The sequence below is a fragment of the Microtus pennsylvanicus genome, chromosome X (genome assembly GCF_037038515.1).
Source record: "Microtus pennsylvanicus isolate mMicPen1 chromosome X, mMicPen1.hap1, whole genome shotgun sequence".
Taxonomy (NCBI): domain Eukaryota; kingdom Metazoa; phylum Chordata; class Mammalia; order Rodentia; family Cricetidae; genus Microtus; species Microtus pennsylvanicus.
This window is the reverse complement of record NC_134601.1, coordinates 49,290,319-49,313,635: the sequence shown is the minus strand read 5'-3', so window position 1 is coordinate 49,313,635 and position 23,317 is coordinate 49,290,319. Positions and strand designations below refer to the sequence as shown.

General features: G+C 38.4%; 1 protein-coding gene across 1 annotated transcript in view; it reads right to left on the bottom strand.

Annotated features, from left to right (window-relative positions):
• Positions 1 to 23,317, bottom strand: part of Tenm1 (teneurin transmembrane protein 1) — a 784,432-nt gene that overhangs the window by 257,443 nt on the left and 503,672 nt on the right. Inside the window, exon 8 of the mRNA XM_075956580.1 lies at positions 21,171 to 21,320. Coding sequence (XP_075812695.1) covers positions 21,171 to 21,320 — 150 coding nt within the window. The remainder of the gene's footprint in view (positions 1 to 21,170; positions 21,321 to 23,317) is intronic.

The following is a 23,317-nucleotide window of genomic DNA, read 5'->3' as shown; positions in this document are numbered from 1 at the left end:
GGACTCACATATCTTAATTTTTGATGAACTTTTAATTCATTAAAAGATGTTTTCCAGATTCTCTAGCAAACATATTTTGGCATACATTATATATTTCCAAACATGCAGGACAGAGAAGTAGATAAATGAACTTCACATGTAGTAAGCATTGTAAATATTGAATGAAAAAATCATTCTAGATGGTTATCCAGTACCAAATGATCAGCTGTGAAAATATACATACAAGTAACATTAAACAGATTAAGTTATATTTGGAAACAGATATGCACATACTAATTAAGAGGCCATGAATTGGAAAGAGCAAGGAAGGTTTGGGGGAGGGTTTAGAGGGAGGAAAGGGAAGAGAAAAATACTGTAGTTACAGTTTTAAAAGTAAAACAAATTGGAATGTGGAAATTAGTTCTTATAATAGCTTATTTTGACCTTCCATTTCAAGGTTTGAAGAAAGGAATAAATGGATGAAGAAAATGTGCATTTACACAGTGGAGTACTACTCAGCTGTTAAAAATAATGACTTCATGAAATTTTCAGGCAAATGGATGGAATTTAAAAAAAATCGTCCTGAGTAATGTAACCTAGACCCAGAAACATGAACATGGCATGAACTCACTTAAAAGTGGATATTAGCTGTAAAGTAAAGGATAATTCATAGACCCAGAGAGGTTAGATAACAAAGAGCTCAATGGGGGATACTTGGATCTTCCTGGGAAGGTGAAAAAGAAAAGATTTTGTGGATGGAAAGGGAAGTGGCTGGGGATGGGGGGAATAAAAACACAAAGGATCAGGTGGGGGTGTTGAAGGGGATAGTACTGAAAGAGGTGACTAGAAAGGGGGCTATTTCAGGGTTACAGAATCTTGGTGCAAGGGAAACTCTACAAGGTTGAACCCAGTTAAAACTCCTAGCAATAGGGAATATGTAGCTTGAACTGTCCATTTCCTGTTACCTGGCAAGACTTCTAGTGGAAGGATTGGGACACCAACCCAGCCTCATAACCTTTGACCAACAGTCTGACTTGACTATGTATGTTCTGCCGTAAGAGTGGCACAGAGATTGTGGGGGTGTTCAACCAATGACTTGTTTAGCCTGAGACCCATGCCAGGAGAGTTAACCCCCTTCTGACATTGCCTAGAGTGCCAGGACCGACCGACAGAAGCTGGATGACCCAGAGACCTAGGATGGAACCATACATGAGCAGAACATAAAACATCAATGTAATGATGCTTAACAATATTCTGCTACACACAGATTCATGCCTAGACCAATAGGCACCAGAGAGACATCTTCCAGCAACTAGTGGATACAGATGCAGAGATCCACAATTTAACATTAGGCTGAGCTTGGAGAATTCTGAAGAAGAGAGGGAGGGAGGATTGTAGGAGCCAGGAGGGGTCATGAACATCTTAAGAAAACCCACAGAAACAACTAACATGGCTCATAGGGACTCACAAAGACTTAGCTGACAACCAGGGAACCTGCATGGGACTGATTTAGGCCCTCTGAATATCTGATACAGTTCTGTAGCTTGGCCTTCTTGTGGGACTCCTACCAGTCAGACCAAGGGCTGTCTCTGACTCTTTTACTGGCTTTTGCGATCCTACTCCTCATGCACGGTCATCTTGCCCAGACTTAGTACAAGGGGAGGTGCTTAGTCTTACTGCAACTTTATAGGCTATGTTTTGCTGATATCCATGGGAGGCTTGCCCTTTTCTGAATAGAAATGGAGGAGGAGTAGATTAGTGAGCAGAGTGGAGGCTGGGGGAGAAACTAGGAGGAGAGGATGGCGGGAATCTGCAGTTGGGATATAAAATAAATAAATATTAAAAAATTAGACCCTTAAGAAATTGAAGTGAATACTAGAGGTTTGTAAATAAAACCTCTTTGTCTTTATGATGCTGTTAATAGATTGCTATGTTTAAAATCCATTAATTAATTTTACACTTCACAAATGTATTACTCTGCATGTATAAAAGATTAGGTCCATAAATGGGAATTCTTTATAACCTATCACAATACCTTATACAGTAAAGTATATGTTTTCTGTATATATATGTATGTGGTCTATGATAAAATGACATTACTAAATCTTTGTCTTTAATTGTATTACTTAGTTGGAATGGTATTTTGAGTGTGTATTTGTTTATTGATAATTTGAAAAATAATACATATAATTCTTTTAAATTTTTTCTTAAATGTTTTGTGTTACTTTTATAGCGCTGGGAGGTTCTATGCATGCTATTGGAGGAGAAAAGTAATAAATAGGCCTTAGTCTGCTTTTCTCACTGGTATAACAGTGGGCTGAATGTTATGTTAGCTGGCTAGGTCCTAGGTCCTAGTGTGAGAGCATAATACTATTATTCTGCTAAACTAATGTAGTAATAATATATGACCCCTTAAGTTCTTACCTTTATGCCCATAAATTACAACATTTGTCAGCCTTTATCGTATGAAAATTAATGCAGACCCTCACAACAGATCAACCCTTAGAGAATATTAGACTATGGAGTACTCTGATCTCTGTATAATATCTATATTGCACCACACCATCAAGGCTTGGGGATTATTGGTGAAGTAGTGATGGTGGAAATATTATAAGGGCCATAGGTAGTGGGAATTTTCATCAAGACAGAGTTTACTGCACATGATAGGGCCTTCACACACACGAACTCCTTCACTCCAGTTGTGACTGCATGCATAAGACCTATATACCATCAAGACAGCCAAAATCCTAGCATGGATAGGGGAGGGGTTGATGAAGTATCATTCCTTGCTGAGGAGCTATTAGAAGTTTATGGCTGCCAGGAGAGAAAGAACCAGGTTTGTTTTTTTAGGGGATGTGGCCCCTGAAAGGCTACCTGAAATCCAGTAGATTGTTCCTATATCCATGCTCATACAAGTAGCACTAAGTGGACTTATCAGGTTTAAGAAAAGAAAACATGAAATCAGGGTGGAAAAGAAGTAGATGGGATAAAGAAGAGAAGGAATGGAGAGTGGCCTTAATCAAAACACATTACATGCTTATACAAAATTCTCAAACACTAAAAATGTTTTAAAAACATGTACATTAATATTTATTGCAGAATTATTCATAGTAGTCCAAAAGTAAAAACCTTTAAGAGGTCTCTCAAATAATGAACATTTGACCAACATCTGGCACATCCATTCGATGGAATATATTCGTCTGTAAAGACTAAGTATACATGCTATGTATAACCCGCATTAACTATGAAAACATTTCAGTGAAAATGTACTCAAATGGTTACTTACCATATAATTATATTTATGTAGAATGCATAAATTTGTGAAGATAGATAGATAGATAGATAGATAGATAGATAGATAGATAGATTAACGTATATTAGTAGTTGCTTAGGTAAAGGAACCATAGTTGTATAAGATTTCTGTGAGGTTTTTTTGTTGTTTTTTTATTTTTTGTTTTATTTTATTTTGATTTTTGAGAGACAGCTTCTCTGTGTAACAGCTCTAGCTGTCCTGGAACTCGCTCTTATAGACCAGGCTGGCCTCAGACTCACTGAGATCCACCTGTTTCTGCCTCCCGAGTGCTGGGATTAAAGTTATGAACCACTAAGCCCCTCACACTTTACATGTTTGATTCAATGCTAGTGACTAGGCAGATTTCCCCAGCCACAGTGAGTTTAGCTATCTTCCTCCTGCCCCTGGGCCCTGGCCTTCTCTAGGCTGTTTCCATGCCGAGAACCTGTTTTCTTTTCTGTTACCAAGCTTGGAGCAAATGGCCTGAGCCCAGAGTAAAAAAAAAAAAGTGATATGTTCACAGTAGGCTTTAAACTGGATAACTTCATTATTGCAGAAACTGAACCATCAAGAACCACGTCTGTCTTGCTGGCTGGGAATTTTTTCTATGACGCTATTCATTGCTGACAAGGCCTCTCTTATCCTTGTATGCCTTACATCAAGCTGACCTGGATATGGCCCCGTGCTCGGAAGCCATCCTGCTCAGTCTTGTCCCCATACAGAGAGGCCCCACTGAGGTCCCGAGAAGTACACGGGGCAGTGTCCCTGTGTCTCTGAGTCTGAGCGTGTGCCAAGGGTTACACCAAGAGCATGCTTGCTGCCTGCCCTGTGTGACAAGTGGTCTGTAGGAGGGACTCACTGCAACCCTCTGGCTTGCTGCAGGGCCCTGTTGGTGTTTTGTGCCTAGCTCATCTGTCAGTTGTGTTTAGTTGGGAAGTAAAGGGTCTTCGACAGGGCCTTGAGGAAGGAGGGTGGGAGGGAGCTGATGCCTGGCTTAGTGTGTGGCATGGTACTCTGTGGCATTGCCTGTGTGGAAACATAACCAAGATGTAAAATTAAAATAGTACTTCTCTTATTTAAAAACCGATAAACACTCAAACTTTGAAAGAAAAGAATTCTGTACAATACTTATAATTTTTTTTAAATAATAACAATGTTCAAGAACAAAACAGTACTGATGGCAGAGTAACTACGAATATGCTTAAATTAATTGAATTGTGAACTTAAAGTGAGTGGCATATAAATTGTATGTCAATATGGCTGTTATAGAAATATGGTTAAGAGGTACAAGTGACACAGAATATTTGTGCATATGTGTACAAACTATGATATAATATCCCAAGAATTTTTATGTGTTTCTGAGTGGTGGTATGCCATCTGATACCTAGAAGTTGAACTACTTAGGCTTTGTCCAGTACTCGTACAAAGTATGAATGGGAAGGAGTAACCAGAGAGATATTTATTTTGTACATTTCATATGTTATATCAGATACTGTTATGTAGAGGTGTAAAGTATCAAAGTCATATCATTCTGGACTTTGATGTGGTGCCAGGGGCTCATTCTAGTTTACTATTTACCTTAGAATGCATTTGTGGAACACTCAGAACATTTATATCTGTCTAGATTCTAGATAGCTGCTAACTGCACATCTATTAACAATTAGATGATTATCTTCACATAGTTGAAAGGAATGAGGGAGTTTTATAAATTCTAATACCTGGACTCTAGACGGAGAGGCAGCTTGCATAGACATTGATTTTCATTGCTTGTCATGCTGCTATAACCTTTGATATGTACAATTTAGGGACCCAGAAGACATTTAATATTTTGAAAATAACATTTTTTTACAGACAAAACTCATTTCAAAGGTTAGCAATAATAAGAATAATAAAAGTAAATGGTAGCATTTATTGAACATTTATAGTGCCTTCTTTCTTGGGTTCCCACTTCATATTTTTTAAAAATACATCATGTCTCTACTGGTACAGCATACAGTTTGGTGTACTAGTTTATCCTTGAGGCTTCTCCCTCCTTTCTCATGTGCTGCCTCTAGGACTTTAGTTCCCTCACAATCTCTTCTTACTGGCATCTTCAGTCTCTTCCTCTCTATTGGCTATTTGTTTTTGTCTTCAAAGCAGAAATCTTTCTCCTTGTGTAAACAATAACTTTTGTGGCCCTTTAGATATTTGTACAATTTATCTCATCATTTTCTGTCTCCATCCCGTACCCCTATTGCTTCACTTCATTACATGCTATCATGTAGACTTTTACCATCTGCATTTCTCCTATGACTATACTTACCCCTAAATATGTACTCCTAAAGTTTATCAGGATTGAGTCACCTTGTTTTTCACTGTCTAACTCAGATCACTGCAAATGTGTTACCCTTTCACATTTTTTTTTTAAATTTTAAGCTTTTAAATACTTAATCATCTTACTTCTATTTCTGTATAACAGCTGGCTGTATGCTATTTTGATTGCACGTACCTGTATGCATGTTCTTTCAGCTTTCTGATTTAATCAGTCTCCTTAAGGGCAACAACCATGTTTTATGATTCATTTGTTAACCCTTTGCCATACATAGCACCATTAAATATAAACTTAATTGACATAACATTGAAAATCAAGGGTTTCTGTGGGTTTTTTGTTTTTCCTTTTTATTAAAAATTTCCACCTCCTCCCATTTCCTTCTCCCTTCCCCCCACTCTTCCTTTCTTTTCCTCTCCAGTCCAAAGAGCAGTCAGGGTTCCCTGCCCTATGAGAAGTCCACGGTCCTCCCTCCTTCATCCAGGTCTAGGAAGGTGAGCATCCAAACAGACTAGGCTCCCACAAAGCCAGTCCACGCAGTAGAATCAAAACCCAATGCTATTGTCCTTGGCTTCTCAGTCAGCCCTCATTGTCAGCCACATTCAGAGAGTCTGATTTTCTCTGGATACCAATAAAATCTCATTGTTTCTCAAATTCCTTTCCTCCAAATGCTATCGAATGCTTTCCTGAAGTTGATGTAACAGACATAGTAAGTTTTTCCAAATTCTTCGTATTTTTCTGTCAGTAGCCTCAAAGTGAAGATCTGATGAATAATGCTTCTGTTAGTTCTGAATCCACACTGGGTCTCTGCTAGGATTTCCTCTGTTCTGCCCTTGATCCTTTGTGGGATAACAGAGGGGCAAACTAATACCCCTGTAATTTGAGCAGTCCAGCTTTCCTTCCTTTTGTACATGGGAATTATGACAGAGTGCTTTCACTCTGTGAAAATCACTTCGTGTTCCCATATCTCTCCAAAGAGTCAGAGAAGCACCTTGGCCCCTGAGCTTATTGTATCGGGCCTGGCGTGAGACCAGGCTTAACGTGACCTCTGGAGCAAGAGAAAGTGATCTGGCCAGTCATCCTCATCAACTCAGACCATGAAACCTAATGGAATATATATATATATATATATATATATATATATATATATATATCAGTCCACATTATGTTATGTGTGTATATTGTTTATTATTTCAAGAGTGACCTTTAGTATCAAAGATCATAGCAGGATAGGGGTTGGATTTGTTGGAAGAGCCAGAGGAACAGGAAGATTGCTGTAAAAATTTATCTTGTAGAAATATTAGAGAAGCTACACCCATGAAGCCCTATCAACATGGCTGCCTAAAGAGACCTGAACAAGATGGCACTGATACACAAGATACCATGGGAAGGGGAATCTCATGGAGCTTCATTGTGAATATTCAGGCATCTGTACTGGTCTGCCCTTAGGGTCCTGACATTTTCAGCTGCAGCCACAAAGAGCACCTCATGTGTGCATTTGCTCTGTTCTCTTATAAAAGGTGGGCCTTGTCCATCTCCCACCTCTTTCTCTTCTTCCACCATTGTCCACAGGGACTGGTCTCTGCCTCCCTCTCTGCTCCCCCTTTTCCCCCCTTACCTGCCCCTTTCTCTCTGCCCTTCTCTGTCCCTATTTCTGCCCCTTCTCTCTCTTCCAATAAACTTCTCATGTGAGCCCGGTTGTATGACATGACTCCTTTGTACCGTTTCTTAAAATTATAGCACTGGTTGTCATGAATTCGGGAGGTTCTCTTGGTGCTTCCTCTTGCCTGGCAGACTGAGGCATGCTGGGACCCTGGATCTGAGTCCACATACGACAGCCTCACTTCTCCAACTAACAGGTCGCTGGCCCCCTCTATCTAACACTAGCGTGACTGGCGAGCCCCACTTCTCTGGGCATTCTCCACAAGGAAGGATTTATCCCTTTACCTTCGTTTCTCTCCTCTTGAACAATCCCTGATATCAGGCAACAATGTCTCTCTTGGGGTTCAGCACCCTGTGGCCTCTGGATCTTTGAATGATGACCCACAATTGATCCTCTCTGAAATCCTGGCATGTTAGGAATTGCTGACCCTTGTATCTTACTTCTCTGCCTCACTCAAGAGAACTGTGTCATCATGGTCTATACCTCCAAGCTCTCAGACTTTAAAGGGCTTCTAAACTTGTCTGTCTTTGTAGTCAGATCTGGCCCAAATACCCCTTAGATATCAATCCAAATGGCCACTTCCCAGCAATCTATATCCCGATATTTTATGGGATCTTTGCAACATTCTCCCAGTGATCCGATAGATGGAAGATTTTCAAGTCTTACCTTATCTTTGCTCCAAACCGTCTCTGTGTTGTTTCTGCCTGTTTCTCTACTCAGCTATGAAGCCTATTAAGCTGCATTTCTCCCTTTCATTGAGTAAACTCTCTCAAATAGAAAAAAAGGGGGGTCTTATGCATCTAACGCTGCTTCTTTCATTAAAGAATGCCAATGTTAGTTTCCACAGAAACAGCCCGTCTCTGCCGCCAAAGCAATTACATGCTACCAGGTCCCTTTCTGCCATCAGCTATGTGACATATGCACCCTTTAAAAGTGCCCGCCAGACAGCGCACATTTGTTTGTGCTGTCTCTTGTCTTTTACTCCTTTCTTTGTCTCTAATTTCCTCTCTTGCCCCTTCTTCTTTCTATTGCTTCTCTTCATCTTCTCTGCCTGCCTCTCTCACGTTCCCACTCTTTCACTCTTTTGTTCTCCCCATCCCAACAAGCCTCTTGCACTAGCTCTGTTCCATGTGGCATGTTTGCTTAGTGGCATATCTTGGCAGGGCCTGCCAAAGGTACCCACTTCACACTAGGACTCTACCTGTCTGCCACATCTGCAACAGATCCACTTTCTTCCACCTGCCACAAATTTGCTTTCTGATCTGCTCTTTTACACCTATAACAAATCTGCTTTCTCCTTTATCGAGAGCTTTGCCTTCCATTCCGCACCAACAATTGGATCTCTGGTGGTCTTCCTTCCTCTGACCATTTCCCCCTAGATGTGAACCTTCATTTCCTTTCCTTTCTTTCTTTCTTTTTTTCTTTCTTTCTTTCTTTCTTTCTTTCTTTCTTTCTTTCTTTCTTTCTTTCTTTCCTTCCTTTCTCTCTCTCTCTCTCTCTCTCTCTCTCTCTCTCTCTCTCTCTCTCTCTCTCTCTCTTTCTCTCTCTCTCTCTCTGAGACAGAGTTTATCTGTGTATCTCTGGCTGTCTGCCAATTTGCTCTGTAGACCAGGCTGGCCTCAAACTCACAGAGATGCATGTGCTTCTGTCTCCCTGAGTGTTGGGATTAAAGGCGTACACCACCACGACCTGGCCCAGGCTTCATTTCTTAAGCACAGTCCTCTTCTCACCTTCTGCGTTTCCCCGAAGTCCTGGACCCAAGCAACTGTGTCTCTCTCGGGCTCAGAGCCCTTGACTCTCCTGTTCTTGCATGACGATGTATTTGAACAGCTTGTGACTACTCTATCTGATCCTCCCTGGATTCCTGGTTCTGCCTCATTCTTGGGAATCATGCACTTCTTTGCTTTTGGAGACACACTGACTACTGCTTTCAAATCAAACCTGGCCTCAGTATCCTTTGGAGCAGGCAGTCAGGGAGCCAAGGAAAGAATTCTCCACTGTCTTTCTTTTTCTTTGCTTTGTGACCTGCTTGTGTCTGTTTGATCTCCTTCTCTAAACCTCCTCTCTGTTCGTTGCTACGTGTGGGACAGATGGAGAAGCCACCTTCCTCTTGGTCAGCATGTACCAGTTCTCCCTTTCTTTTTATTTACTCAACTTCTGTTTAATGTGTGTGTGTGTGTACGCATGCATGCATGCGCACACATGACTTGGATTTAATCCTGTATGTATAATGTACGCTAGGTTTGATTCTGCATTTATGTATATGTAACTTAGATTCAACTCTGTGTATATGTGCATGTAACTGTTGTTTAGAACAACATGTTTTAAATAGCAACCACATGGCTCTCCTCCATCTTATTTGGTGACCTCATCATGATATAAGCAGCTACATGGCTGGAAGCCATCTTTTACTAAGGTTAAAGAGTACACTAATTAGTCCTAATGAACCCTCTGTTTGTTTTATCTCCTTTTAGAATAAGAAAGCAACAAGTCTCAGATATTTTGGATTAGTCTGGACTTTTCTATGATGATAGAAATTTAAGGCTATATGTGATTCAACCCTGCTTTAGAACATATTCCATATGGTGATAAAACTTTAAGGTTATAAAGGTCTATTTAAATTGGCAAAAACTGACTTAGAGGTTTACACCTGAGTACTTACATCTTTGACAAGTGTTCAACACTAAGCTTTCTAGAGAATTTAAATAAGTAGTGACGTATGTTTGATAAATAAGAAATATATTCTATAATTGAGTTTCTGGTTCCCCAAGAGGGTCCTTTCCCCAGAGTTAGAAGTTTGCCCCCATGGCTCATCAAGGGCAATGCTGATCTCTGTGTTCCTTCAGTCCCTGCTCACAGACCCCTTTTTTCCTTTTTCCATTTGTTCCTGGTGATCTTTTCCCCTGTCACTTTTCATTGCCTTCTCAGGAGACAATCTTACCACTTTGGTAAAAATTTGTTCTGTTTCCCTTTTTACTATTGACTGCCCTCAGTCATCAACCACCTGTGTCTCCTGGTAAATTGGATAGAAAGAGGGTGTCCACGTGATGCTGCGGTGATGGGAGAGGAACAGGTGCTTTACGGTTTGTTTATGTGAAGGTAGGAAGGCTTAAGTGCTGATAAGGAGAAAGTGATGTGAGATATCTAAAATAATGAAGCATGGTCTCGATTTCTTCTCTCACTATGTTACTGTTCATTATCTTGACATTAAGTGATGGAATTCTGATAAGCTATTAGTCTATCTCTGGCAGAGTACTAAACACTATATTTTACCACTGTAGTATCATAGCCACAACCTCAGAATTTTAAAATCACTTTGGTTGCTTTATAATGTACCTAAAACTTATCTCTTTTGTAAATTCAATGTTCTTCTGAGCTCCAGGGAGTTGAATTGGATCTACCTCGAACAGTATTTTGCCAGGTCCAAGTGGCACCTGATGGCTCCACGGAGCTTGGACAGTGAAGTGAAACAGCCAGAGACTCCAGGACGTGACAAGCTTCCCATCTTTTTCATGGCCTCCAAAGATGACCAATGTCCCCCAGGTCAGCAGGAAGCACTCCTAAAAACATGGCATCCTCATCCCTGCCTCACTTGCTACCCCTCTCTATCTCCTTACCTTTTATATTAAATAAATGGAGGAATGCTTGTATTCAGGCATCTGTGTCCGCCTGCTCTTAGGGGGTAAGTCCTCAGTTGCAGACACTAAGAACACCCCTTGTGCACATTCATTATGTTCCCTTACAAAAAGTAGGCCTTGCCCACTTCCCATCTCTTTCTCTTCTGCTACTCTTGTCCCCAGGGGTCAGTCTCTGCCTCCTCTCTACCCCTTCTCTGTCCTCTTCTCTGCCCCCTTCTCTGCCTCCTTCTCTGTCCTCTTAACTGCCCCTTTTCTCTCCTCTTTCAGTAAACCTCTTATGTGAGCTCCATTGTATGGGATGACTCCTTCCTGCTGCTTTTATTAAACTATAGCACTCATTCTTTGAAAAGAACTACAGGCAACTATGGAATGGTGAGTGGGAGAAATAGTATTCTTCAGAGAAGCGCTCCCAACTTGGTTATTCAACAACATGTGGTCAACCTTGTGCTTTAATTCTGAAATTGCAAGATTTCCGTTTGAAATTTGAATAAATTTGACTTTATGAAAATGCTGGTAAATGATTGATCTTTCTATAGAAATAACGTAGGCTGGAATATAGATATAAATAGAAATCAGTATAGTAGGATATATACATGGGTGATAAATTCTACAACGAGCTGCTTTCTCTAAAAGTCTATGAAATTATGAGGATGGTAAGGACAATTTTCTACTTTTGAAAGACTAGACATGTATGATAGCTCTGCTATTCTATAGTAATCTACTTAGTACCTTTGTTAATGTAGAATATTGAGCCCAAAAGTCCTTAAGACAGACTCATTTATTAAGCCTTCACAGAAAAGGTACATACTGGATGAAAATAAGATAGTAATTAAACCGAAAGGAGAATCACACATTAAACATATATGACCAAGAATATTTATCATGAATTTTTTATACAATAAGTTTGCCTTTTAGCATAGAGAACCCATTTTATAAATTTGCTTTAGAAGTCAAGTCTCCACTAAGCTTTAGAAAAGCTTTTGTTAAAACTGAAATATATTGATAAAGTGATTTAATATAGTTGAAAACAAGCTGCAGCACTCTAGCTGGACCCTCTGAAACCTTGTGTTGCAGAAACATCTATATATCATTATAGGTAGCATTTACTGTAATTTGACATCAATCTTTAAAAATAATAATGCTAAGCTCCCAACAATATTTTCTTTGTTAGTACATTACTACTATTTTATTCATGTGGTTTACTGTGGTTATATGAATTATTTCCAATTCTACCACAGTGCCCTGGACTCTGATATCCTTTAAATAAAAGGCACTGGCAACATTGGGTTTACTCAAAGAGCAGCTCAGTGCATTTTAATATCTATATGTCCTATGAACCAATGCTGAAGAACCTCGGCATTATTCTGTAGAACTGTGTTCCATCTGAATGAACAGTGATTACCTGTGTGCGGGTGATACAGTCCTTTCATTTGGTGGCACAGAACAAATTTTTTTTTCAGACTTTTATATTTATTTATTTATTGAAAATAGATTCTTCTCTCATCCTGACCACAGTTTCCCTTTCCTATATTCCTCACAGCATCCTGCTACTTCCCCTCTCCCCCAGATCCACTCTCCTTCCATTTCCCGTCAGAAAAAGTAGACCTCTAAGAGACAACAACCAAACAGTACAAAACAAGGTACAATAACACAAGGCAAAAGCCCTCCTGTCAAGGCTGTACAAGGCAACCCAATAGGAGGAAAAGAGTAAGCAAAAGAGTCAAAAACCATACCCGCTCCTACTGTTAGGAGTCACACAAGAATGGAAAGCTAACAGCCATAACATGTACACAGAGGACCTGGTGCAGACCCATATAAGCCCTATGCCTGCTGCTTCAGTCTTTGTGAGCCCATATGTACCTTGATTAGTTCATTCTATGGGCGGTGTTCTCCAGCTGTCCTCCATCATCTGACCCCCAAAGTCTTTTCTTCCCCTTTTCCATGGGATTCCCTGAACTCCAAGGGGAGGGACCTGATGGAGACCTCCAATTTAGACTATCTCTTATTTCTGACTGTGGGTCTCTGCACCCACTCCCATTTGTTTCTGGAGGAAGCCTCTCTCATGACTTTTAACTACTGGTTGTGTCCATGAAATAAATATCTGCAAAACCCCAAGTAAATAAAGAAAGGTAACTTGACATTCAAGTTTCATACTTAGCATGGCATTGATTTCTTTACCCTATCTATGACTCAGGGAAGACAGAGCAAAGAAAATGTAGTCTACTCTCTCACCTTCTTTCTGCTTTTATTCTCCTTGCTACTCTTTTTGTATAGACCACAATAAAAGGCATTTCAAGAGGTACATTTTGTACTGCTCTTAATTTTCCATTTTATAATGGTGGTGGTGCTGGTAGTGTGTGTGTGTGTGTGTGTGTGTGTGTGTGTGTGTGTACTATATATTTGGATTGCATTCACAAAGATCTGTAATAAAGATAGCTATTAGTTAAACGACTGACTGGGAGATAGGAATTTCCCTAAATATAAAAGAAGAGCCTTAAAGTACATTGAGATAAGTGCAAGAAAAAAAAACTGGACTTCAACTCAATTCTGTCCATGGTTATGACTATTATGCAAGGCAAGTTACTTAACCTTTTCTTGTTTTCATTTTAACTGCAAGACAGAGGTAACAGTAGCTGCCCCGCCATAAAACTCTTACGTAGATAAAATGCATTATGGTATTTTAAGATCATAAATGCTCTAAGTGTAGGCTGCTATTGTTATACACATGTCAAAAAATCCAATTAGAAGGTGAAAAACTAGAAATCAATTATTTCAGTTTAACAGAATTGTCAGCAAGTACCTAAGTGACAGTCTTTACATACATACTTTTCAACCATTTTCCAATAATATATCCCCCTTTCAAAGATAAGTCCATTGTTACTTAGATTGGCTAATTATTATCCTTTAACGGGAGATCTGAATTCATGATCTTATAACAGATACAGTTGGAAGTAACTTTAGCAATAAGATGGTCCTAATAGGTACTTCCATGTTTGTCAAACCTTAATAGCTCTCAAGAAAAACAGAAAAGGAAAGGGGGATTTGACAGGGTTGTATTCCCCTCCCTTATTTGGTCTACAGAACTACAGCTTCTCTGTTTTATATATCCATGAACAATTTCTGGATAATATTTAATTTGCATAAGGATTTTCCTCCTGGACTCTCAAAGGGGCTGAAAGCAAACAACCCATTTTTCAAATGATAAACTCGATCCCATAGAAGTGAAGCTTTAGTCTCTATCTGGTCTTGGCTAAAGCATCTTCAGGACAAACTATAAATTGTGCCATATCAATCAATGGAGTGTTGTTTACATGGTCGTATATTCAGCAGAAACTGACTAGAAAGCATCATTTTTTCTCCTTTGCTGTTGCAAAGATAGATCTTGTGGGATGAATTTCAAAGAAATGCCACTCGCCCTACCAAGGCCAGCGTTTTGCAAAACAGTAAAAATGCTATTGCTGCCTTTAGTATATTTCAGTTCTTCTTCCTTATCACTTTTCTTTGTTCCTGGTTTTCTATTTTGACATCTAACTTGGAAGAATTCATTGTTGAACTTCTCAATAAATTTTACCCTCAGTCAGATGGATACTAAAAATGTTAGGCTTTTACTTGATCCTGATGCTAGAGAAATCATAGTTAAGAAATATCCTCAGCCTTTCAGTGTTCTGGGAAACTGCTAAGTACAATCTCTCTCTCTCTCTCTCTCTCTCTCTCTCTCTCTCTCTCTCTCTCTCTCTCTCTCTCTCTTTCTTACACACACACACACACACACACACACACACACACACACACACACACACACACCAAACGTGTACAATACATCCTTCCTTATAGAACATGTAAGGTAAGGTCCTCTGTCCATTCCTTTTCATAAGATTTGCCTACTAAAATGACAGTAGATTCTTTTCATCTAAGATCCATGGACTTATTGCTAACTAACTCTATACACTTATCTTTATGTTCACATATAACTCTAACTTCTAATTGAAGAAGATTCTCTTTGCAGCAGATGAAGAGCATCACAGAAATTCTCACATAGTCAATATGCAGAGAACAGTTGACTTTGGGATGCCCAGCACTGACTGATGATACATCAGGAAGTCTGTTATGAGTTTATGCTTTCTAGCTATGACAGGGAAGCTTTACCTATGGATCCTTAGCAAAATGACTACTTAAACAAATATCAACAATATCAAAACCATTTAACAGTCCAACTTAGATGGAGAAATCTCAAATGACCTAACACTGGACGAAGAGCTACAAGCAACTAACAACAAAGGATGTACCACCCAATCAGTTATCTAATACCAAGTGGTCAACTCTGTAAACATACATGCAGGTACCACTGAGCAGAATCAGCATGGTACATTCATATGTTGGTTCATTTATATGCATATGTAACATTAAAGGTTAAATAGGAGAAGACTGTGAACTTGGCAGGGAGTTGGGTATGGGTATTGTAGGAGTGTGTAGAAAGAAGGGGAAAACGATGTAATTATATTTTAATTAAATAAAAAATCCGTGATTCTCTTGTTCCCCTGAGACATGGCCTTTTTTCTATTGTCTGACTGCTGAAAGACCATATTCAAGGCATCCATTTTCTGTTCATTGTTCATGAATAAACAGCTGAGATTAAAATACTTTGTTCATTTGAAAGAACGTAGTCATAAACACAATGTTCCCTGTACTGCCAACTGACTGAGTGACCTATCTTCCCTTGGTTGCAAATCAATTCCTACATGTAAATCATCCCACATGTATCTTCTCCACTTCCTTTAAAAGTCTAAGGCAAAACCTACCAGTAGTTTAGCTTGAATACAATCCATCGCTTTAGTGGCACTGTTCTTGTCTTTGAACCTTCCATGCTGAGAAGGTCTTTAGCAATTCAGATGTTTATTTTGTGTTATGCTGTCACAATAATAGACAAGAAAACCATAGAATGTGGAACTAAGTATCCTTGGTTCCAGAGCCAGTTCTCTTCTGTGATCTTGACTTTTCACATCCTTATTTTCTTTCTTTTTTTTTATTGATTTTTATTGAGCTCTATATTTTTCTCTCTGTTCCTTTCCCTGCCTCTCCCCTCCCCTCTTCAACCCTCCCACAAGGTCCCCATGCTCCCAATTTACTCAGGAGATCTTGTCTTTTTCTACTTCCCATGTAGATTAGATCAATGTAAGTCTCTCTTAGGGTCCTTATTGTTGTCTAAGTTCTTTGGGGTTGTAATTTGTAGGCTGGTTTTCTTTGCTTTATGTTTAAAAAACCAGTAATGAGTGAGTACATGTGATAATTATCTTTCTGTGCCTCACTCAAAATAATGTTTTCTAGCTCCATCCATTTTCCTGCAAAATTAAAGATGTCATTATTTTTTCTGCTGTGTAATACTCCATTGTGTAAATGCACCACCTTTTCCTTATCCATTATTCGGTTGAGGGGCAGTTAGGTTGTTTCCAGGATCTTGCTATGACAAACAATGCTGCTATGAACATAGTTGAGCTCATGTCCTTGTGGCACTATAGAAGAGAAAGTGGAAAGTACACTTGAATGAATTGGCACAAGAGGCCACTTCCTAAATATAACCCCAGCAGCACAGACACTGAGAGAAACAATTAATAAATGGGACCTCCTGAAATTGAAAAGCTTCTGTAAAGCAAAGGACGTGGTCAACAAGACAAAACGACATCTCACAGAATGGGAAAAGATCTTTACTAACCCCACATCAGACAGAGGTCTGATCTCCAAATCATACAAAGAACTCAAAAAATTGGTCATCAAAAGAACAAATAATCCAATAAAAAATTGAGTACAGACCTAAACAGAGAACTCTCAACAGAGGAATTTAAAATGGGTGAAAGAGACTTAAGGAAATGTTTAACATTCGTAGTCATCATAGAAATGCAAATCAAAGCAACTCTGAGATTCCATCTTATACCTGTAAGAATGGCCAAGATAAAAAGTTGATGACAACTTATGCTGGAGAGCTTGTGGAGAAAAGAGAACACTCCTGCATTGATGGTGAAAATGCAAGCTGGTACAGCCCCTTTGGATGTCAGTATAGCAATTTCTCAGAAAATTAGAAAACAACCACCCTCAAGACCCAGTAATACCACTTTTGGGTATATATCCAAAAGATGTTCAATTGTGCCATATCCTCATTTTCTCCAATTTAAATAACAATTCTTCATTCCATTTTCTTTAAGACTTAAAAGCTATGTATTATAGTTATTACTAGTTTTATTGGTGGATGTACCATGACTATGGTCTAAGTGAAAATACTTTATTTTTTCTTATCTCCTCTACTCTGCTTAAACTAATTGTTTCTAATGTTTCTAGCTACATGGTAAGATTTATAAAGTTTCACTGTAGTTAGTATCTGCTCAAATACAATATAACAAACCATGATATTAGGTTATAGTTAAGGCTGCTGTAAAGTTACTTAAAACTCACAACTTGATATACAAGACATCTGCTGACCTGACTCCTGAGATTTATTGTTATATGCATAGATTAAGTTGTTTCTTAACCCTCAACAGAGATGCTTCTATTTGCAGTAGATAATAATTAACACTGAGACCCACAACTGGTCAAGGTACAGAGGATAAGAACTTACAGAATGTTCAGCACTACATGGGATATTTATATTACATCACTTCCTCCAAGACTCAGGGATCATTGTAGAAGAGGGGACTCAAAGCATCTAAGAGCCAGAGGCAGTAGATGATTACATGGAAACTGTTTTCAGACTTAACAGGACAGCTGCACAAATGAACTCACAGCAATTGTGACAACACATGAGACCAGCACAAGCTCCAGCCAGACTAAATCCGAACTTGAAAGGGAAAGTGAGCATGAAGTCCCTTCCCTAGCTGAGCAGCTAAATTTCTTAAAAGTGTATGCCCTACTAAGTCGACCATACCTCAGCGAAAGATCACACATAAATAAATATATGATAAGCATTGAATGGAATTCAATGGGTGCTAACAAAAGGACAGAAAGTTGTTTAGGTAGGGAAAGGGATGGATCTGGGAGGAAATGGAGGAGTGGGTGAATAGGTGAATATGATCAAAACACATTTACAAAATTCTCAAAGAATTAGTAAAAAAGTCCATAAAAGTATGTTTTTATACTATATATATGTGTGTGTGTGTGTGTGTGTGTGTGTGTGTGTGTGTGTGTGTGTAGCACAAATACTAAAAACCCCAAAACTAGAAAAGCAAGGCAGCCAAACCAGTAGAGAAACCTTACCTCTACCAAGACTGGGCAACAGCAGACTAAACCTGTCTCTCATTTTTTATTCCCTCTAGTGCTAGGATAAAAGGTGTGTGCTTCCCTAGAACTGGGATTAAAGGTGTAGGCCACCACCTGGATTTGTTTCTGCTTATATCTTGTGTAGCCCAGGGTGGATCTTGAATTCACAGAGATCCATCTGCCTCTGTCTTCCAAATCCTGGGATTAAAGGTGTGTGTCACCATTACCTGCCTCTAGTGGCTTTAGCTTTGCCTCTGGAATTCAGGAAAGATTTATTTACTAAAATACAAATAGCATGCCACTATAAATTTAGATATGCCATATATCTGTGCTCTATTTATCTTCTCCCCTCCTCACCTTTGCTGCTCTTTCTTCTCCTTAAATAGCTTCACTTCTGCTTTTATGACATATGAACCCAAAATTATGTTTCTTTTAAAATAATATTCTAGTAATTCCTTGACAGTTTAATAATTTTATCATACTTACTTCCATTCTCCATCATCCTCCCATATCTCTCCTCCATGCCTTCACTTTCCCACAAATGCAAATTTATGAGTTTTCTATATCCATTCAGTACAAGGTGTGCTGCCCTATTGCCTTTAGGGATGGGGTCAGTCCTGGAATATTGCTGACTTACAAGGGGTCACATATAATGCTGTTTCTTAGAAATATTATGAAATTTGAAAATTTTTCCATGTTTGTTTTTATAATTGAGCAGAAATATAAAACAATTTTCATTGGGCTCATTTCAAGGGGAAATGTTTATGCAGCATCTTAGCTTGCCAATGCTACACAGTAAGATGCTGTAAAAAAAAAAGTTAAGAGGCTAGGTTCTGAGACCAGTCAAGTAGTTGCTAGCTTTTTGATCATGAGTAAATCACTAAACCTCTCTGTGCCTCTGTTTATCTCTTAAAACAGGAAGCACAATGATGCATCATGATTTAATCCCCATAAAGCATCTGTAACAATCTTGGATGTAGTATTATTTAATAAGTTTTAGACTGCAGTTTTAACCTAGTTTCTTGAAAGGAATTATGAGACATTTGAATTCAAATGCAAAATTGAATCTAAACTTAGGACAACCATGTGCTCCTCTTTTGCTGTCCTGCATTTTGCATTTTCTTTAGACAGGTGTTGCTGATTTTCACCATGAATGACAAAAAAGTCCCTAGGAAGATAATGCCAGATGGTGGCTTTTATGTCTTCACATGTGAAGGAATCAAACAAGAAGAAAGAAAAAAGGAAAAGTGAATAAAAGAGGTGGGGAAGAAATGTCTGAGCCTACTCTAGTCCTTTCCTTGTCCACTTCTGAGCCTTTTCCTTCAGCCCTACCTCCTTACAATGGTAACAGTGAAACTTTCAGGAAAGATCAGTCCTGGGTAGAATGAAGTATTCTGAAATGAGATTCAAGTCAAACTGAAGTGTGAATTGAAAATTATACCAAAAGCTTTATCTTCATTTAACCGTAAGTGTTCACTTTTACTGAACCATGGGGCAAAGCAAAGTTATCATTCCAAAAGCAGAAGAAAAGAAAAAGAAACCCTCAAAAATACCCACCCAAGCCATCGGTGGCACACACCTTTAATCCCAGCACTCGGGAGGCAGAGGCAGGCTGATCTCTGGGAGTTCGAGACCAGCCTGGTCTACAGAGCTAGTTCCAGGATAGGCTCCAAAGCCACAGAGAAACCCTGTCTCGAAAAACCAAAAAAAAAAAAAAAACCCAAAAACAAAAAAACAACAACAAAAAAAAAACCCCAAAGCAATGAAACAGATGTGTAGAGACTACTAAATCAAAGAACAATGAGGGCTGATGAGAAGCCAAGGACAATGGCACGGAGTTTTGATCCTACTTAATGTGCTGGCTTGGTGGGAGCCTAGCCAGTTTGGATGTTTACCTTCCTAGATATGGATGGAGGGGGGAGGACCTAGGACTTACCACAGGGCAGGGAACCCTGACTGCTCTTTGGACTGGAGAAGGAGGGGGAGAGGAGTGGGGGGAGGGGGAGAAGGGTGGGAGGAGGGGGAGAAGACTGGGAGGAGGGGGAGAAGAGTGGGAGGAGGGGGAGGGAAATGGGAGGCTGGGAGGAGGTGGAAATTTGTTTTTTTTTATTCTCCTTTTATCAATAAAAAAAAAGAAAAAAATGTGCAAAACAAACTGACTGTGAACTTAGAGCTAGTGAAGCAAAATAAAACTTATTGCTTTTACAAAATTGTGATTTTCTTAAGGGTAATGTTTGTTTTATATATTTATTTGTTTAATTTTATGTTATGAAAATAGAGGAGAGTTTTGTTCTCAATTTCTACTTTAAAATCAGACATACAAAAAATTTACATAGCAAAAGTACCTCTGTACTTAAACCTGTTTCAAGGGAAGTCATAACACAAAGTTCTAGTTATTTTTATTTGCTTATTAAGACTAAAGTCACTCATTCTGACTTGGAAGCTAGGAGTGTGAGTATTGAGTCATTTATTTAAATAAGTCTCCTAGTTCATGCTCACGTTGGTTACTTTGAACAATTCAGGACTCGAAGTAATTTTCTTTCAACTAGTAAGAATTCATGTTTCCCAACTAAAAAATAATTCATGCTTTCCCATTTTGTTATAAACATTCACCTTTACACGAGGCAGAAACTGCCTTTACTTATTATAAACAGAAGAAATTTCTATATACCCTTTGTAAAATGTTATATATAAATAAATGCTAGGCTAGGACATGAGGGAACTTAATCAAAATCCCACGTTGCTTCAGGGTAGTTATATGTGAAATGAAATTTTCATTGTATTGAAAGTTCCATTCTATAAGTATTTATTTATTTTCAAAATTGCCAACATATTTGAAAAGTTTAATTGGTTTATACTCAAAGCACTGGAGAAAAAGAAATTTGCTTCACAAGACACTGACATGGGCTTTTTCTGTTCACGTAGGGGAGTTCTTTCAAGAGATAATGAAATTTAATGTGAAGCGAAACCATCCCAGATATGGTCCTAATAACTTAATTAGGAAAAAATTAATCAAGAATCCATCAATCATTTTAGTCACTGTACCTTTTTTCTCTGATTTGTCAGAAACTTTTCCTCCAATGGGAGAGTAAGTAGTGTCCATGGACTCGGTCCCTGTGTTCCCATTGCTAATTCCATTCGCATAGATCTGTCCAACTGGTTGCAACTGCCACGTCAGGCCAAACAAGTGTACTGCTGTAAGAAAACAAGCGTATATTAACTTATTCCGACTCACTTAGAAGGCTGCTAACCCAGCTATCCTGTTCCACCTGAAAATGTTAGAATTAGTGGCTTTTTAACTAAGCTAATGGACCAGAAGTTTTAAATCTATATCAACAGATATAGTTCTTTTCTCAAGTAACTGGTGTTAAAACACTGAGCCAAAAGCTATCCAAGAGATAGTTTTAGAAATTGGAGGATTATTTGACCAATTACAATGGGATTGTTCTTGGCTCCTCAGGGCTGTGATCTCATCTGTTTCCATTTTCCTTGGTCATGTAACTCTAGTTTGCATATGGAAACCACTGCAGAATAATGTGGGTAGGAAAATACCAACCCAGGAGAACTTCCTTTTGACTGACCCAATTCAATTCAACAAATATTTACTGAGTTCCTAGTATTCATAGGCCCTTCATAACTGATACATGTGTTAAAATCTAGATGCCTGTTAGAGAAAGATTTGGTAGTTTTATAAATGTAAAATAGTCATAATATTATGTAGAAGAATTGATATAATGTATGTTTAATTTTCTATCAGAAGCCTGAGATCTTTGGTAGTATCATTGTGCAGGAATAGGATCACATCAATTTTGTATGAAAATATTAAAATATAAGGAGTTTTGTGTAAGATAATGTGGGATCATATATAAAAGCAAAACAAAATATGAATATAGAAAAACCTTAAATTTTGACTTGTCTTTGGGAAAAGAAATCAGTTTGTAAGAAATTATTATGAATGTATTTAAGATTGTCCACGATAACATCTGAAAATAATATTCAAAACTTAAAAATCAATCTAAATATTTATCAATTGGTGTGTAATTACCTGGCAACGCATTAATAACACAAAATTATATAGTTATTAAAATCGCACTGAAAATGTCATACAACATCCTTGGAAATAATCATGAAGCATCAAATGAAAATGCCAGGCTTCCCAAAAGTATGAATTATATAATCTGAATTTTGTGACTGTGTATGACTACATATACAGGAATTCATATCTTAGAGAAAGAATGTGTGGAAGCAACATGTTAAGGGTTTGGGAGCTTATGGAGGATTTTAGTTTTTTCTTTATGATTTCTATATTTTTCTATTTGAAAATAAATGGATAAAGAAGAAATAAGCTATATTTGGCTAGCTTGATTTTGTAACGAATTATTTTTTACAAAGGAATTACTATTAGAAATAAATACTTATATTTGTGTATGCTTTGAAGAGTAACAGAGACAGGAAGGGTGAGGGGAGGGCTGAACAAAGTATTAATTCACAATGCGCAGAGGGGTTTTGAAGCAAAGGATGCTGTTTGGGTTCATTGGAGCTTAGCTATGGTAAGTAAATGCAGAATGTTAGCGTTAAGGCCATATTTTAGAAAACTATGGGTGCCACACTTAGATATTTGCATTTAATTTACTAAGCAATATAAACATTAATATTTCCTGAACAGGTGATATGTTAAGCTTTCTTTAGGGGGTTAAGTTAGATATAAATGGGATTATTGAGTGTTTTTACTGAAATAAATGATATCAAATTATATTTCGCAAAAAGATAATTCTAGTCACAGGGCAAAACAAAGCAAATTGGAAATGTAAAATATGTATCAAGAAAACAAATGGGGTGGGCTTGCAGCAATGTTGGTGAGAAATAGTTCCTCAATTTAGTTAATGTCTTAAGAGTGTCTCAGTTATTTACAGTGAGAAGTCAATAGAGGTCCCATAAGAAGAAATTGTAGGGTGGTGGTGCATGCCTTTGATCCCAGCACTCAGGAGTCAGATGCAGGTAGATCTCTGTGAGTTCACGGCCAGCCTGGTCTACAGAGTGAGCTCCAGGACAACCAAGGCTACACAAAGAAACCCTGTCTCAAAAGACTAAAAATAAATGATAATAAAATAACAAAGAAGAAGAAATTGTAGATTTAACAACAACTCCTGTACTTAAGGCTCAGGAAAGATTATGGACGAGGGAGCAGAAAG